Below are 18959 nucleotides of genomic sequence, written 5' to 3'. Positions count from 1 at the left end.
TTTTTTTATTGATTTTTATGTAGGCTAATATTCTAATGTTCTGAGATTTTGAATTTGGGGTATTCATAAGCTATAAGCCATAATCATCAAACTGGCTTTTGCACGATATTCAAATTTGTCGAGTTTCACCTGTATATATTCTCTCTCTCTCTCTCTCTCTCTCTCTCTCTCTCTCTCTCTCTCTCTCTCTCTCTCTCTCTCTCTCTCTCTCTCTCTCTCTCTCTATCTCTCAAGGATCAATAAACTCTGAGAAGTCTGAACATTGTGTACTTGACTAGCATGACTTTGGAATGTAAATGTTAACTTTGTCTCAGTCACAGGATCGATCAACAAAGTAATCCAGGTGGATCCAGATACTGTGATCTGAGACAGCTTGTAAAATTACAATAATTACTTGCAAAATGTATACTTTCGTGTCTCTATGATATCCCGTAAGTCTCGGGGTCCCTCCTTTCGTGAAAAATGTGTGCACTTAAAACCACTAACCCTAAGCAAAAGGGATTTCCCAACTATATCAATAAAGTACTACTACTTATGGGCAAAAGCAGCACAATTTATGAGCTATAAATTGATCATCAGCTGTTTAAGCACATTAAGTTGATCTTTTAAGTCTTCCTGCAGATTCTGGTGAGTCAGTGCATGTCTGCTGGGCAGATGTCATTGTCTGTCCTCGGTGTGAAAAGGAGACAAAGGCAGATTTGAGGGATAGTTTGTCCTCTCCAGATACTGCAGTCTCCATTGTCATTGGGGAAGCAAAGTGCCAAACCAGTTCTGAGGGGTCTTTGTGCTGCAGTGAGTCATGCTGTGCTGACTGCATACTGGCCCTTCTCCTCTATTGATCGATTAATCGTAGAGATGTTTGATATACATCATCTATGGGTGAGTTCTTAGGATTTTGGGTCCCACTTTATATTAAGTGGCTTTTACTATGTACTTACATGGAAAGTAATAATTTGATACAATGGACTTATTGTGTACAAACATGTTTTTACATTGTACTTCTATTTTGAAAATACCTACATGTAATTACAGCGGTAATTGATTTATGTAATTGCATTTGTAATTACACAGTTGACCCTTCCCTTACACCTTAACCCACCCTTAAACCGACCCATACCACCACACCTGTCCCTAACCTTACCAGTATGACATCTCAATAGCAGCACAAGTGTTTTACAATACAACATCAACACAATAAGTACATTATACTTATTTTTTTGAAGTACATAGTACTTAAAGCCACTTAATATAAAGTGGGACCGGATTTTGCCAAACACAAGCCATAATCCATATTAACGTCTGTAAAAGAAAATATTAAATAAATTAGGGTAGGGCGATTTGGCCAAAAAATCATATCTCAGTATTTTTTGGTTAAATGGCGATATACGATATATATCTCGGTACTTTCTACGTTTTTCTATTTGCATAAAGAAAATCTGTATTTATTTTAAAAAAAAAATTTAACATCCTGCTCAATGATATCCAAACCATGTTGATATTGAAGGATATGGAAACAAATATGAATGTAATGTAGGCATTGCAATATATTATGTGCAAAAAGGTGGTTAAAATCACATTACATTGTAACATTACAAACTAAAAACAAATATAATTCTTTTGTTTTTAAAATGACTAAAGGCTAAAATTAAAATTAAAACAAAAGCACAAACTAATTATATTAGCCTGCATTTGATTAGGCTACCATTATAATGGTCACTTTCATAAAAATATACTTGTAGGTTTAAAATTCCACATATGGCACATTTATTGTCTCCAACAACAAATATTTTAGCAATAGCCTATGTATATTTTAGTCAGAATTATTGCGCTACTATTCTATTGTCCTTGTCTGTTTGGCGCGCATGCGCGCGGCGGCGCTCATTAACGGAAGCTTGAATTTTAGCGGAGATTCACTTGCAGAAGCTCGTCCTCTCCTGACAGTGAAATGGACATATTTGTTTGATTTTCTAACATTTACAGATGGAGAATATACCTGTGAAATGTAAGTTAAGCACTGAGGAAACCACCACGTCTCAAACGCATAAACAGCGCAAGTATTTATCTGTCAGTCAGCAACAGTTTCTGTCAGAGCATCTGACATGGCAAGCTGCTTTAAACTTGTTAACTATATCTTACCAGTTATTTTAAAGCGCTTAATATAAGCTTGTGTCATGTTTAGGACAAATTGTAGGCTACCATGTACTTTCACTGCAGGAGTTCACACTGCGTCCTCCGCTATTTTTCAGATGTGCTCGTATCAAACTATTGTATCGATATAAACGGTATTGCCTCATTCCATATCGTGGGGATAAAAAATATCGATATATTGTACAAACTCGATATACCGCCCAGCCCTAAAATAAATATAATATAATCATCTCACTCATGTTGCTGATTCATAACAGTTATCTTGAAATCCATTATAATGATTAGTCAGTGCACGTGTTATTTCCCAGCATACACAGCTCTATCATCTTAGTCATACTATAGCGGGGAAAGGGAGTCTCCCAGAACTTCCTTTGTTAAACATTCTGAATCATCAACAGGATTTTTGATCATCTAAGGTTTGTAATTTGTGTTCTATGAATTAATGAAGCAATCAAAGTAACTTATGCACTCAAGGTCATGCTATACTGTTTCAATTTACAAGGCTTTGCAGCCGATACATTGGTGATTAACTAATGAAAATTTGAATTAAACAAATTTCCAAGAAAGCACTATTTTATTATGTAAATCTATTAAATGTCATGCTTACTGAAACGTAAATTATTTCAGAGATATTATAGGGAGGAGACGTCCCACTCATAGAAATCTGATCAGTTTAATATTTGCTCTCTCTCTCTCTCTCTCTCTCTCTCTCTCTCTCTCTCTCTCTCTCTCTCTCTCTCTCTCTCTCTCTCTCTCTCTCTGTGTCAAGATATTTCAGATTTCTTTGGGAGTAAAATTAGTCTTCTTCTGTTCAGGGTGTTTTGTGGGTTTGCCATTCCAAATTTGGAAGAAGAATGTGGCTGGTATTTATTACTGAGTTTTGCAGGTCAATGAGCTGTGATCTTCACCGCATTAAACTCTCAGGGGTGTGGCTTCACTTGGCAATGAAAACAATCTCTTATCACTCTGCTGATCTGAACTTCTTCAGCTATTTCAACATAATTAAGAGTACAGTACAAACAACCCAATCATAACATTGACCCAATCATGGCTTAGGGGGTATCTCCAGTAACTGGTTTGTTGGCAGAAATCAGACTCATTATAATTGCTGAGATGTTTCTGCAGACAGTACTAAATGTTCAACCATCATATCATAGAAATAAAGAGAATAAACTTTTATAAAGTTATAAAGAATAAAGTTTTAAAAGGGGGAAAAAGTGATTAAGTAAAAATGTGATTAAATAAAATGAATGTTCGCACGGAATGAATATTCTGTTATTAATTCGTCTCATGCAGTGTACTTTTGCTAGCTAAAACTATTGCAATCATATTGGTAACTGAAATAAAGATGAAATCAATGTCCTCCTTCCCATTCACACTGATCCACTAAAAATAAAATGAAAATATATTCAAAATAATTCAAATTCTTGATAAATACTTCATTGGTCTGTACTATATAACACTGCACTAATTTCATTCCAAACCTATATGCTAATTATTCAGGGGAACATAAATGTAATGTAGAATGTTCATGCTGCTCTTTTTATAGACAATGATTCATGGTCAACAGCATATAATGAAGAGCCTTAAAATCAGACTATATGTGCTATATTTTAAGTATTCTGCAGAATACAGAGAGAAGAATAAAGATAATTTAAGAGCTGTGGTAGACGTTTCTCAAGACCTACATGCATGTATACATGACAATGATATACTAAAACCGGAAAAGGTTTTCCTTTGCGTTTTTGAAAAGTTTCAGGTACAGGCGTCAACATTGTCAAAACAATCCTTGTTCATACTTTTTTTGTACAGTCTATGGTTCACACTGATCCACAAAAATGACTAAAAACGCTTTATTTTGTATGGCAGGCCAGTAGATGGCGTTAGTAAAGAAACTTTGTAAAGAAACACTATACACTGAACACGTGATAAGCATGCTCATGAAGTAAATGTTCTCACAAATTCGTGTTTTTGTAGTTTACACAGACAATAACGAAATAATTTTCAAAAACTTGCACTTGGAACTTGCACCAGTTTTCAAAAGTTTGCGTTTTCAGGCCAACAAAACATGTTACCATGTAAAATAAACGCCCAAAATGAATAAAATGTTTTCTAATATTAATTGGTGTCATTGAAGGTTTGTCGTGACTGCCCTGAAGGTTTTTCCTAAAAAATTCTGCGTTATATGTGAAAAATGACAGCACGTGGGTTTCTAAACAACATGAGGTTGAATAAATGTATATTAATCAATTCCTTTAAAGTGGTTAAATACTCAAATGAGTATTTAATTAAATTATTTCGCAGAGTTATTTTGTCACCCCATAAGTATCATCAGCTTCAATGCCATTTGTGTACATTTTATGAAAGTATGCAATGCATCCCAGCTCATTGTAACTTTTATCTGCCATTATCTTTTGACTATATTCCCACAAGCAGAGATATCTGATCTCATGAATGCATGGCCTCTGCTCTCTCATGTCAAGTCTTCAAGATCTGGCTCTGCAACTGTGTTCTGTATGCTCCCTCCCCTTAAGCATTCATCACAGATGGAGACAGACCTGTTTTTGGAACACTTCGTGTTGTGGCACACATAGTTTACAGGCTGCCTTCTTCATGGTGCAACTCTATAACATCATGCAGCACCTAAAGTGTCAACAGTAATCACCCATGCCTGCTGGGTCAGTTGTTTCACATCTAAGTTAAAAACCATTGCATGTTTGTGTGTAAAAGGAATATTTATGTGGTACAAAAGGTGTGCTGACGTCTATATGAGAACATGCTGTTCAAAAACACGTCACACTCATCCAGATCTGGATGCACTAAAACAAAGAGCTTAATTTCCTTAATCTGCTTCTGCAGAGAAAAATATTCGATTTTTGGCAATGAGAGATGAAGCAAGAGCCCTGTTATGCAAAGGCTGTTGCCTGTGGTTACAAAACCAAGATTACACAATATTCACATAAGAACTGACCGAGCATTGAGCAAGTTAAATCCCGAAATTCCGAATGCATCAAGTTATCACATGACTGAAATGAACTGAATCTATTTTCATTTCTGGTGAGCAACTTGCAGTGCCAACACTTTTGTTCAAGCGCCCCTGGTGGTGTACATGTATTTCTCCCATCACACATTCACAAAATATGAATTCTAAAACAGAACATAAGCAGTTAATAGCAAAGTTTTCGTTTTTAATAATAATAATAATAAAAACACAATTCATAAAAAAATCGTGAGTTTTTTTTATTAATCTATGAGACAAAACTGTTCTGAAAAAACAAACTTATATTATGATAATGAAAACTCAAAATGTTATTGTTCACATAAATTTATATCTTACACTTGGTAAATTAACGGCGTCTATACAACATTAAAATGTAACATCGTCAGAAGGGTTAAATATCTATAATGTCTCTGTCTCACTTTTTTTCTACCTAAAATTTCCTTCAGGCAGTTCGTCGGACAGCCTTACAGCGCTGAAGAGCACATTGTACCGTTTGAAGGACCCTTTTCGGTTTCCGCCATCTAAGAGCTGGTGGTGAGTTACTGTCACGAACGAATAATAACGAAATAAATATGATATTTGTTTATATATATGATTTAACTTTATCCAGAAACATTCATATGTTTTATACACAGGTGGATTGCACATCAAGATGCAGATTTTCGTGAAAACCCTCACGGGGAAAACCATCACCCTCGAGGTGAGGCGCAGATGAGCCGCACGAGACAGCTCGACACTTTATTATTTGATTTAATTTCAGCGTTTGACTAAGCGAGGCCAAATTATTTTGCATTTTAGGAACTTTAAATAATATAGTATATGATATGTAATGTAATAACGTAAGCAAATGCATTTTTTTATTGTTTTACGGAAGCCCTAAATAATGCTAATGCTATGTCATGTGGCACATTAGAGAAGACTCGGAACAAATGGAAAATGTGTCTACAACTTCATGTTTTAAAGAAATAATAATAATATAAGGAATATTTCAAATCAGTTGAGCATTTTTTTTTACTACAATTGCCCCTGATTTACAGTTACCAATAATTTATAGCTAACATTAAAGTATGGGTTACGCTTTATTGGAAGGTTGTGCAACACTAAGGCAGCATTTATTTTAATGTTTGTGTGACCATTTACTAATAAATTAAGGTTAAAAGTTGTATCTGTTAACATTAATGCACTGTGAACGAACATGGAGATTTTAAACTAACGTAATCATGCCCTAAGAATATATTATAAATTGTTAATGTTTGTTAGTGATTTAACTAATATTAACAAATGATACCATATTGTAAAGCATTACCAATGTATGATAGGTGCCAGATGCAGTGTATGCATTAGTCTTTTATTTTTTACGTCAAGTAAAATAGGTATCAGTTTAAATTTAAAGATGTTAACTTTCAACCAAAGAAAAAAAAACAACTAAAAATGTCAGACAAAATCAGTTTGTGATCTCCTTTTACATTTTAATTGAATATCTGTTGCATTAATGCCCAGTACACATTGTGCGATTTTGGGTTGTCCCATAGAAAGATGACCAATCGTGGCGATTTTTGTGAGAGGTTCAAAGATGGTCATAGTCATGGTTTTGCGACCAAAGATATCCTGTGATAATTTTCTGACAGTGTCATAAATTTAGCATGATCATCTCAGTGTGTTAGCTACTCCGTATGTTTGCTACTACTAGCCAATAAACATGCAACATGAAATGGCGTATTGATCTACGCTGTGCTAAAACTACTCACTTCAAGCTCCGTTTACAAAATTGGCATGCCAAGTTGGCCTCTTTTCCCTAGCCATTACCACGTTTATATTCTTTTACTACCTCCTTTTTTTCAGCGGACATAAACCACAATTGCCAAAGTGCGATTCATCTTGCTCTATTTGTTTACCAGTAATACATGCTTATGACGTTTTCTTTTATAGAAACTTGTGCCGTAGCCTACGATTCAATAGGTGTCGTCGTACAGTCTACATGCATTTTGTAGCCACGTTTATTAGATCCACGTTGTACGGTGTGATTTGTAATGAATAGGATAGCTGAAATCGCAGCAGGCATTAGTGCAGTTTACTGTTATGTAATCTCGATTGGCCTCAATGTTTTATAGGTTGAGCCCTCTGATACCATTGAAAATGTCAAGGCAAAGATTCAAGACAAGGAAGGTAAGTTGTGTGTGCAATGCTGTGAACTACAAACTAAAAGTGAAGACCAAAGACTGACTGCTAAATGTCTTGAATGCAGGAATCCCTCCTGATCAGCAGAGATTGATCTTTGCTGGTAAACAGCTGGAGGATGGACGCACCCTGTCTGACTATAACATTCAGAAGGTCAGTGAATAAAGATCCAAGCTGAACGATCTTTCAGATTTATAGGTTCTTAATCTTCATCACACTGCACAGCACAGGTTTTCAAATAATGTAATGGACTGTAAAGCATCCAAGTGAACATTGCGCTCGTTCATCCAGGAGTCCACTCTGCATCTCGTGCTGAGACTGCGTGGTGGTGCTAAGAAGAGGAAGAAGAAGTCCTACACCACTCCCAAGAAGAACAAGCACAAGAGAAAGAAGGTCAAGCTCGCTGTGCTTAAATATTACAAGGTAGGTGACCTGTCAGCATGTATTGTGTTCTGCTTCGGGGGTTGTCAGTATGAACTCTTAAGTTGTCTATCTTGACCCTCAGGTTGATGAGAACGGCAAGATCCACCGTCTGCGCCGCGAGTGTCCCGCGGACGAGTGTGGAGCCGGGGTGTTCATGGCCAGCCACTTTGACCGTCATTACTGCGGCAAGTGCTGCCTGACTTACTGCTTCAACAAACCAGAGGACAAGTGAAGTACGGTCCTGACAATATGCCCTGTGTTACACAGGAGATTCTGTTCTGGAGTTTGTACTTTGTAAATAAAGTTGTGGCCTGCCACATTTAAAAATGAATCTCTCGTCTCCTGATTTATACCACTACTTGATTTTTTTTAACCTATTACACTGACATGAATAAATATAACTTTGATTCTTGGTAACAGGACATGCAGACTACTTTAGTAACAAACTATAATTTAGAGGTTGTCTTTTTGCATTTGTAATATTCAATCCCACTTTATATTAGGAGTCTATGTACAAAAATTTAAGTTTGATACTCTGCACGTATTGTGTAATTGATTTTACTTTGTACTTGTATATTTAAAAAATACCTGTATGTAATTACAGCTGTTACTAATTTCTGTAATCACATTTATAATTACACTTGACCCCTCCCTTAAATTTACCCATGCCACCAAACCTGTCCTTAACCATACCTGACGCCCACCTTAATAGCAGCAAAGGTGTTTTGCAATAGAATATGATCACAATAAATATTGTACTTATTTTTTGATGAAAGTACATAGTTAAAGACACTTATTCACCTAATAGGAAATGTGACCTAATATTCGTCCTTGCCTACAATAAATGAGACTTGTGTACACAACTGGTCAAATGTTTTGAATATTTGTTAGTCTTATGTGGAATACTGGAGTAAGGATACTGAAAAATCAGTTTTGCATCACAAAAATATTAAAAAAAATCTTTAAATACTTTGACCAGTATTGTATGCATATATATATATATATATATATATATATATATATATATATATATACACACACACATCTTGATTTGCTCCTTTAAGTGGGTTAAAGTGTTTCTTTTTATTATGAAAGCTCTATTGTGGGATAAAGGTTGAAATATTTACTTTGTAAAGAAAAGCCACCATGATAATCATTCCAAAGAACAATTTTTGAAAACATGACTCTTCCTTATTTTTTATTTACATTATAAAACATTATGTACACTTAGTTCAGTCCTTATATGGAGTCAAAATTAAGTCAGTCAAATTTCACTGTTTTTTTATTATCTGTTGGTGATGGTGTAGGATTGCTATAGCAAATTTAGTTACAGTTTTTGCATACGCATGTATACTACATGTATATAGTACAGTATACTGATGTGTCAATTGCAGTCCCTTAAAATCCTGGATCCCAAGATATTTTCTGTTTCAACTCAGATTCGGTGTAACAAACTATTTCATCCCCGGGTTTGTATTGTAGTTCCTCATTATCTAAAGAAAGGCCACATTCCATGCCTGTCTTCACTGTCTGAACATCATCCTTCAGATGTTTCATTGTTGTCAGGGATCCTGAAGGAGGGAACAAATGCAGAGAGAAATCAATTCAAACAGCATGCATTTAACATGTCAAACATGTCATAATCATGGCATTTATCAGTACTGATGCATTGGTTTACCTTCCCAGAGAATATCTCTCCCGCGAATAAGTCTAAATTTCATCTTTTTGTCCAGAAAGCCCTTCTGAACTCTACAGCCAGCCACTGGGATCTTCTTTTTCCCGACCGTCACATCAAACGTGGCCAGAACTGAGGCCTCGCCTGGGGGAAAGAAACATTCAAGGGAAAATAACCCCTTTTTTCATATACAAAACACTAGTTTGTTCTACTCGATGACTTATCAGCAGAACTTTGACATTCACATCACAGAAGTATTTTGACTAATTGATCATGCATTCAGTTACCAATGTGTCTGAAGCACTTGTTCATCTTTATTTAACACATTTTTTGGTATTTAAATCTCATTTTACAGATCAAAATCAATGCAAGAAAATCTATAGATTATATCTGAGCCTGGGCATCAGGGAAAAATGACTGGTGAAGTACACCCACAAATGTTGGCTTAGTCATTTCATGAGCTAAAGAATGAACCTTAAACCGTTCCGGACATTTTGACCCGAGATAAGATTTTCTTTTTCCCAAAAATGCTAGTTGATATTGATGTTATTTCATTGGACTAAAACTTACTGATTTGACTGACTTACTGACACAGGGTATAAGAGATCAACAGTCGGGTGCCTGAAGTAAAAAAACTCCATTTAATTTCTCAATAAGGAAATTGATTTTTAACTATAACCTCTAATCGTTTAAAGACAGACCTGCCGTGAGCTTCGAGGTTGTTAATCCATGGTATTTGCTTCTGATGAAGCTGTTAACGCGCATCATTTAAAATGACTGTTAAACAGTGTAATTCTTGGTGAAAAACTACGTTAACCATGATGCAGAAATTTCCACCAATCAAAGAGTTGAGACAAGCAAAGCGTGACAAAAGAGCCCTTTAGCTCTGCCCACTCCCATGAAGCACTGCACATGACGAGTCCGTTTCCCTACGCTCTCAAAACACTTAAATATTTTTATACATTTCTCCAGCGTTTTATTAATTTGATTATGGTCTTCGTAATGCTTCATGGGATTGTAGTTCTTTCCCTCACTAAAGCCATTAAGCACACAGTCTTGTACCTTTGTATTTTTGTCCAATTTTCATCTTCAAATCAAAGTTTGTAATGATATGATTCACCTTGTGGCTGGTTGGCTTGATTCATGGCTTATAATGGTTTAACAAAGACATGTTTTGGATTTCTTTTTGGAGCCGATTGATTGTAGGCCTCATTGATCTGAGCTTATGTGCCTCCGTTTTGGTTTTTTGATGTGAATAAGCTTGAGTGATTTTTTTACACAAACACTGAGGTGCATAAGCTCAGAGCAATGAGGCATATGAATCATTTTATACAAAACATGTCTCAATTGAAAGAAAACAAGTTATTAAATCCAGTATTTGGTGATAATAACATCATAATGAGAGATTGACAAGCAATTTAAAAGGCCGGTAATATTTGACCAGGTACATCAAATTATGTAAATGATTGTCAGCACATGATTTTAATAGACTAAAGTTCAATGTTAAAATCAACATGTGTGTTATTAAAGTTAAACTCACCAACGATATTTTCTTCTGTGGTTGGGGACAGTTTGCTGCTCAAGTCGTCTTTGAGTTCGTCTATGAGTTTGTAGATGACTCTGTGTAATCGTAAGGGAATGTCCTTCTTAGCAGCCATCTGCTGAATCGATTTATTCGCATCAACATTGAACCCATATATGATGCCTGACCAATGATGGAGATAAAGAGAGAATACAGGAAAATGACCAAGTCTGACACTTTAACAAGGCAAACAAATAATGACAACAGTAGCAGTCAATTCAAGGGCTCTAAATGAGTGGCTCTCAACCTTTTAAACTTCTAGGCCCACCGGTGCAAAAGGCAATATTTGAAGATCCCACTAGATATCTGGTAAAAGCTGCCCATTTTCATATTGCTCTATTTATAGACATTTTGAGTGGCTATATATATATAAAAATGAAATAGGGATGTCAAAATTAACGAGTTAATCCACACCGCCAACTTGCCTACCTGAGAACGTCTCTGCCAAGGTGATGTCTTTTTCTGAGATGTCGCCCACACCAAAATGTACCACATCCAACTGACACTGGTCATCAGCATCATAACTTTCCAGGATGTTCAAAATAGCCTCCACTGAGCCGTCAACATCACCTAAATAATCAGACGAGTGCAGCCGGTCACAATATACTCTCAGCATTCTGAATAAAATAATACAGGGAGGAACTTTATTTTGTCCATCATGATATAATATTACTGGTAAGTCACAGTGAAATAGAAGGTAGCACTTTATTTTAATGGTCCACATTAGACATTCTACTAACTATAAGTAACTTTGCAACTACATGTAAGCTCTCATTAGAGTATTAGTAGACTGTTAGGTTAGGGTTAGTAGAATAAGTTGGCATGTGGTTGCGAAGTTACTTATAGTTTGTAGAATCGATGTCTAATCAGTGTTAGCATAATTTTTAATCAAAATGTCATCTTTTAGTAAAACAACATATGACGGTCTTCTCCAATCATTTAGTCCGCTTGAACCCTGCTACTTTCTTACAATCAACCTCAAGTTTACATTCAGATCTGCCTCTATCCAAACAATGGATTGAATCCCGGATGTACGTCACACTATGGAAGATTTGTGGCCGCTTTCATTACTGTTTCCCACCTATTAAACTTTGTTGCATTTCAGAGACTGAGAAATAGATTACATTTTTCATGAAAATAATTTAGGCAATATATGAACTGTGCACGATAAAGGTTATTTAGAATTAAAAAAAGATATAGATATTTTCACTTGCTCTTATTGTCAACAGCCCTAATGAAATGAAGGATCATCATTCATCTCACCTTTGATGATGACGGGCAGCATGAGTTCCTCCATGTCAGTTTTCTCACTGGCCCGGTGGATGAGTTTGTGTTTGTTGGCCCGGTACATGGCTGCCCTCCTCTGTCTCCAGGAGAGATGGGCCATGCTCTCCCGCTCTCTCTTGTAGCTGTCGTCATGCTGCTTCTGCTTGGCTTCGATGATCTGCTGGTCTTCTTTCAGCTTGTCCTGCTCTTCCATGTAGCTGCGCCACTCCACCACCTCACGGGCCCTTTGCTAAGAGAACAAACTATGTGAACTATGCCAGTGTGGAGGTTAGCCAGTCATAACATATATCATTTGCAATACCAGCCAAAGTTTGCAATCATTAAGATTTTTTAAATGTCAACTCTTAAGGTCACCATGGCTGCATTTATTTGATAAAAAATATAGTAAAACTATAATATTATGAAATATTATTACAATTTAAATGAACTGTTTTCTATTGTAATATATTTTAAAATGTAATTTATACCTGTGATGGCAAAGCTTAATTTTTTTGCATCATTACTCCAGTCTTCAGTGTCACATGATCCTTCAGAAATCATTCTAATATGCTGATTTGCTGCTCAAGAAGCAATATTATCAATGTTGAAAACAGTCGGGCTGCTTTTTTTGTAGAAACTATGATACACTACCATTCAGAAGTTTAGGGTAATTAAAATAAAAAAGGAAATAAATACTTTTATTCAGAAATAATGCATTAAAATGATTAAAAGTGACAGTAAAGGCATTTATAATGATACACAAAGATTTCTATTTCAAATAAATGCTGTTCTTTTGAACTTTCTATTCATCAAATAATCCTCAAAATTAACTGTTTTCAACTGATAATAATAGGATTTCTGTTCTTGAGCAACAAATCAGCATATTAGAATGATTTTTAAAGGATCATGTGACACTGACTCGAGTAATGACGAAAACATATTCAAATAGAAAACCGTACTTTTAAATTGTAATAATATTTTACAATAATACTGTTTTTACTGTGTAAATGTAAACATGGTAAGCATAAGAGACTTTTTTCCGATACATGATTAAAAAAATCGTAATCATTCCAAACTTTTGCCCGGTAGTATATAACATTTAAGATAAAAAATGCTACAAAAGTGTAGAATATGGCTCTTTAAAAACACAAGCTTAAGGATACCTCTGACTCCACCTCCAGGATCTCCTCACCAGCAGAGGGAAGATCTTTCCAACCCACGATCTCCACAGCGATGCTGGGCCCGGCCTCACACACATCCTGATCGTGCTCATCAAACATGAAGCGCACTTTAGCCCAGCACTTTCCTGCCACCAGCGTACAGCCCTTCCTCAGAGTGCCGCGCTGGATGATGGCCGTGGTTACAGGCCTGTGAAACACAACAGCTGATGTGACTGATGCCTTGATGGCAGTGATATGATATAATAAAAAGTACACTGTAAGGACAGGTTTTGTTTACACTCACCCTTTGCCTCTGTCTGTGCGGCTCTCGATCACCGTCCCTTCTACCAGGCCTGTGGGGTCACCCTTCAGCTCCAGGACCTCTGCCAGTGCCACCGTGGCTTCGGCCAGCTCTAATAAATTGTCCCCCTGAAGAGAAATTACACTCTAAATGCTGCCATGTTCACATATAATAATTCCAATATCATGTGATGAGGTACCACCGACACACAACTACATATGGATTGGAGAGTGAGCAAAATAAACCCTGACAAACCCCCGGACACCCCAAAAATATTTAGACACCTAAGCCACGGCAAAAAAGTATAAATGTTATTGCATTGTACGCTAAAATATATCAAAGTGGCATTTATTAAAAAAAAAATATATATATATAATACAGCCCAATTTTCGTTCAAGATACGTGATAAAAAATGTATACTGTTCAAAATGAAGACAAATGTTTGGACACTGGTTGTCAACTAACTTCATACATTTACAATCAATCACCTTGACAGTTGGTTAACCGTCAAAGCAAAAATGGCTCAAAAAGGTGAAATGATTTCTGAGAAAAGCTTGTACAGCATTTGCTTAAGTTGCTGCTAGGTTTGATATTTTGCTATCATGTGACATTTTATTCTGGACATTAAATATTTTTAAAGGCTCACTGAAGTGCCTTGAAACACACCAGCATTATTCAATGTGTTGACATAATTTCTGAAACAGAAGAGAGGGCGGGACATATCAAATAGCTCCTTCTCTGTGCTGTCGTGTCTCTGGACCGGAGCAGACTGTGTGCGCGCTGTGGCGGATCACGTGACACTAACGTGAAACCAAACTTCATTCTCTCCAATGGTAATCATATTTACAAAGTCTGAATCGTTCCCTATCCCCTATTTAGTGCACTATGTGTTATGTAGAAAATATTACATGTGTGAACAAATGACTGCCGCAGCTTTAGCATCTATTTATAATGTAGGGGCGGAGCTTCAGGTTCTAGAGAGCATTTGATTGGACAGAAAATCTGATGAGAAGCTGAAGTGCAGAGTGATGTCATCAAAATCATTGATCCATATTGGCGGAAGTGAGAGACTGTAAGTTTTGAATGCTTATATCTATATAAATGTGTATTTTGTGATTGTTTTGGAGCCCACTAGCATATAGATAACAGTAAGGCTAACATGTTCATACTAAAAGCCAAAAAACTTTTAAATTCATGGTGACTTTAAGGGTGGCATAAGAGAAGTTCAAATATAAGGTAGGACCACTGTACCTTTAATGCAGACACATGGATGGCCTGTATTTCCCCACCAAACTCCTCACAGACTACATCATGTCCTACAAGCTCCTCTTTCACACGGTGGGGGTCAGCCTGAGGTTTATCACATTTATTCACAGCGACAACGATCGGCACTGCAGATAAAAACACACATTGAATCTTCATACACACAATAAACAAAACAACTCCAGCTGGATCTCAAAATGTATTTTATATATATATATAAAATAATGTATAGATAGTCCAAAATTAATAAATGAATGACTATAAATATAAATGAATTAATACAAAAATAAAGAGAGGGCCTAATAATAATTTTTAAATTGCGAATACCTTTGGCTTTTTTTGCATGCTGTATGGACTCAATTGTCTGTTTCATCACACCGTCATCGGCTGCCACCACCAGGATGACGATATCAGTAACCATGGCTCCACGCGCACGCATGGCCGAAAACGCTGCGTGACCAGGTGTGTCCAGAAAAGTGATCTTTTCACCCGAGGGCAGCTGAACTGAATAGGACAAAGACTCATTTTAGCAAAAGTCCTTTACTTGGTGGTACAGAGGACGCCAAACATGGAATTTGTCTGAAAGAAAGTACATACTGTAATCTTGGGAAAGAATTGCTTGTTTTCAAAGGAAATCTGCATTTTGTCTTTAAGTTTAACCCACAGAGACCCAAGCATTAATATTCATGATTCATTATTTTTTTTACATCCTTAGTCACCATGAATCCAAAATTTACCATTCTTATTTTTTTTTAGCCTAAATTCAATCTGTGTATCATATAAAGTGATCAAGTCTCTTCAGAAAATTTGGACAAAACCAAAATTCATATGGATTAGTTTTACGATCTCTTTATCAGTTTTTCGAAGCGTCAAAGTGGTAGTTGCGTAGCTGTCAATAAAGGGACAGTAATCTCTCAGATTTCTTCAAAAAGATTTTCATTTGTGTTCTGAAGATGAAAAAAGTCTTACAGGTTTGGAACGACATGAAGGTGAGTAATTACTGACAGAATTTTTGGGTGAACCATCCCTTTAAGCCTTTTCCCATCACTAAAAACTTACTTTGTAAATAGATAAAACTGTTGTGACAAAATTCAGAGTGTCAACTTATTTTCCACCCATATTTAGTGAAAACAAGGTATTATTTAATTGCTTCATACAAACATTGCAATTGTGCAACACTGGGTCTCTGAGAATAATCAGAAAATCCTAAATGGCAGTGATATGTTGAGGAGTTCAGTACCCCGGAAGGCTCCGATGTGTTGCGTGATTCCTCCCGCCTCCTGAGCAGCGATCTGACTCTTCCTCAGGCTGTCCAGGAGGGTGGTCTTTCCATGGTCTACATGACCCATGATGGTCACCACTGGAGCTCGAGGGACTAACTGAGCAGGATCTGGGGGAGGCCTGACAATTCAAACAGGTTTTTAGAAATTTCTCAAAATCATACATGTAGAAGATTATGCAAAAGTCAGACAGCTGTATTATTAAAAGCGTCCTTACGTTTTCTGGATATCTTTGTTTTCTCTGACTTTGGTTTCAACCAGTTTGGCCCATTTGTGTTTCATTCCCGATCTCTTTACTGCCTCTTTTATCCATTTCTCCTCCAGCAGTGTTTCGGGCTCCAACTCGTCCAGATCGACTTCTGTGTTGAGCAGGGCTTCATAGACGTGATCTAAAGAGGGGGAACAATACAGATATAACATCCGTGATCACCATTTGGGGACATTCAGAAAAAGAAAGTAAATTGCACTAAATTGATCAACAGTTTCAGTAAAGACATTTTTACAATGTTACAATTTTTTTATCTTATATCAAATGCTGTTCTTTTGAACTTTCTATTCATCTGAAGAAACGCATCACTCTTTCAACAAAAGTATTAAGCAGCACAACTGATTTCAACATTGATAATAAAAAAAAATTCTTGAGCAAGAAATCAGCGAATTAGAAATTATATTTCTGAAGAATCATGTGACACTGAAGGGTAATGATGCTGAGAATTCAGCCATCACAGGAATAAATTAGGCTACATTTTAAAATATATTCAAATAGAAAACAGTTATTTTAAATGGTAATGATATTTCACAATATCACTGTTATTACTGTATTTTTTTTAAATTATTTAAATAAATGCATCCTTGGTGATTATTCCAAACTTTTGACCTCCAGAGTATTAAAAAAGAAAGCAGTTTTTAAGAATAGTAATGATATTTCACAAGATCACTGTTTTTTGTGTATTTTTAATCAAACAAACACAGGCTTAGTGAGCATAAGAGACTTCTTCTTTAAAAACATGTTGTCATGATGTATATATATATAGCTTGAAGAGACAGAAACTCCATCATAAGCTCATCTGATTTAGATCAACACTCACCAATGTCTTTATTCATGGCCTTGGCGAGTTCAGCCACAGTCATCCTCTGTTTGATCTCCACCTCCTGCTTCTGTTGTTTCTCTGGCTTCACTGGTTTCGATTTGAACTTCTCACCTTTGAATTGGCCCTTATTCTACAGTAAAACAAACCCAACATGTTTTGCTCACAAGGCATCCAAACAATCTGCTTTGTGCTGTAATCTGGAATCTGAAATTAATCTTGTGATCTGCATGGGACTGCTGTGACCCTTCTGATAAGCATTCAACATTGAGGCGGACCTGTTTTGCAGCCAGGTGTCGGACCTGAAGACAGGTGGACGACGGGGGTCCAGGGACCCCGGCAAGGGGAAGACGTGGACTCCCATGATGCCAACAGGACAACGCAGTCCTGCCAATCAAGCCTGCAATCCGCTTCATTGCAGATTTTCTAATAAGAATTAAAAAAAAGCTTCGCAGTTCATATTCGAACAATGAATATGAAAATATAGCATTGATCCAGGACAAGGTCAGTACAATGACTACAATTAACAATTGTACTATATCTTAGAAGACAAAACACTGAGAGGTAAAATGTTGAGAGGTATCATGAATAGCAGTATTAGTTAAATAACTATGTTATGCAAATGTTATGATAAAAACAAATGAATATAGTACTAAAGTTGATTACTCACTTTTACTTTGATACCATGGTTCATAGATGCTATACCATGAAAGTTTGATAAATGCAATAGTACTGAATGATTACTATATTTATTTGTCATTGTATTTCCATGGTACTCGAGCCATGTTAAAAAACACCATGTATTACAATGGTACATGATTATGTTCAAATAAAATCGTATTAACATGAAAAATGTCATCATAATCACCATCTTCATCATGAAAACATGGTAATACCAAGGTACTTGTTGTGTCTTTCCATATATAATGCTGACATTATATTACAGTAGCTCAAGGCAGATTACCAGATTATGTTCCTGTATGTGAGAAGCTTACTTAAAAAAACTTACTAAACAAAAGAAAATACACTCACCGCTGAATTCATTCAGTAAACAGAATTGAAAGCAGAGACGAGAAGATAAAATCATTTTAAGCAAATAATATCTCAAGTCAGATGTCATTTCTGCTGTATGGGCGCCGCCATGACAGTGTATCCCACAATGTTTGCGCAGACTGCAGTTCACACACACAAACTCGCGGTGGCGCCAAAATCTACAGAGTCCATGGAGCTCCAAAAACACAGTCATATAGAAATAGAATAAGCGTAAAATTATTTTAACTGTAAGCATGCATAAAATGCTCAGAAACATTAGTAATAAAAAAGGTGTAATACCCAACACAGTATATTTTTAACATCTTTTTACATATACATGTTTTTTATATTTGCATTTCTTGTCTATTGTGTTAATATATGTGGGCTACATCTTATTTTTCTTGTAGCCTATTTAAATGCGTTTTATATTTATTTATTTATTTATTGATAAAAGCTTTTTCTGTGTACTGGACGCTTCACCAAGACAATTATCTTGTGTATTGGCATATAGCTTTCAATCTCATTCTGATTCAGAAACCATTGTATAGGCTACTTTTTATTT

The 18959-nt window shown here is 36.1% G+C and overlaps 2 protein-coding genes across 2 annotated transcripts; one reads left to right on the top strand and one right to left on the bottom strand.

Annotated features, from left to right (window-relative positions):
- Positions 1–5608: 5608 nt before the first annotated feature.
- rps27a (ribosomal protein S27a) lies at positions 5609–8081 on the top strand. Its single transcript, XM_077199727.1, has 6 exons — positions 5609–5683; positions 5785–5849; positions 7261–7315; positions 7395–7480; positions 7619–7750; positions 7833–8081. The coding sequence occupies exons 2-6, from the start codon at positions 5802–5804 to the stop codon at positions 7980–7982; spliced, it is 471 nt and encodes a 156-aa protein (XP_077055842.1). The 5' UTR covers positions 5609–5683; positions 5785–5801; the 3' UTR covers positions 7983–8081.
- Positions 8082–9014: 933 nt separating this feature from the next.
- On the bottom strand, positions 9015–18548 carry mtif2 (mitochondrial translational initiation factor 2). Its single transcript, XM_077199726.1, has 14 exons — positions 18398–18548; positions 17644–17791; positions 17366–17498; positions 16495–16666; positions 16238–16398; positions 15325–15501; positions 14986–15125; positions 13738–13862; positions 13437–13641; positions 12271–12523; positions 11437–11577; positions 10966–11130; positions 9429–9569; positions 9015–9321 (listed from the first exon to the last, which is right to left on the bottom strand). Exons 2-14 carry the CDS (start codon positions 17779–17781, stop codon positions 9149–9151), a joined length of 2124 nt encoding a protein of 707 aa, XP_077055841.1. The 5' UTR covers positions 17782–17791; positions 18398–18548; the 3' UTR covers positions 9015–9148.
- Positions 18549–18959: the final 411 nt, after the last annotated feature.

This window comes from Siphateles boraxobius, unplaced genomic scaffold (assembly GCF_051911475.1).
Source record: "Siphateles boraxobius isolate OS27281-9 unplaced genomic scaffold, OSU_SipBor_1 41, whole genome shotgun sequence".
In the NCBI taxonomy this organism is placed as follows: Eukaryota; Metazoa; Chordata; class Actinopteri; order Cypriniformes; family Leuciscidae; genus Siphateles; species Siphateles boraxobius.
This window is presented reverse-complemented; position numbering and strand designations above follow the sequence as displayed.

What these genes read in the sequence shown, in the direction of transcription:
- rps27a (XM_077199727.1), top strand. Translation starts at nt 5,802, where the DNA reads ATGCAGATTTTCGTGAAAACCCTCACGGGGAAAACCATCACCCTCGAG. An exon ending in GGAAAACCATCACCCTCGAG is followed by an intron (nt 5,850 to 7,260) that starts GTGAGGCGCAGA and finishes AATGTTTTATAG; the next exon opens with GTTGAGCCCTCTGATACCAT. An exon ending in CTGTGCTTAAATATTACAAG is followed by an intron (nt 7,751 to 7,832) that starts GTAGGTGACCTG and finishes CTTGACCCTCAG; the next exon opens with GTTGATGAGAACGGCAAGAT.
- mtif2 (XM_077199726.1), bottom strand. Translation starts at nt 17,781, where the DNA reads ATGAAGCGGATTGCAGGCTTGATTGGCAGGACTGCGTTGTCCTGTTGG. An exon ending in CGCACAGACAGAGGCAAAGG is followed by an intron (nt 13,642 to 13,737) that starts GTGAGTGTAAAC and finishes TGTGTTTCACAG; the next exon opens with GCCTGTAACCACGGCCATCA. An exon ending in CACAGAAGAAAATATCGTTG is followed by an intron (nt 9,570 to 10,965) that starts GTGAGTTTAACT and finishes TCTTTCCCCCAG; the next exon opens with GCGAGGCCTCAGTTCTGGCC.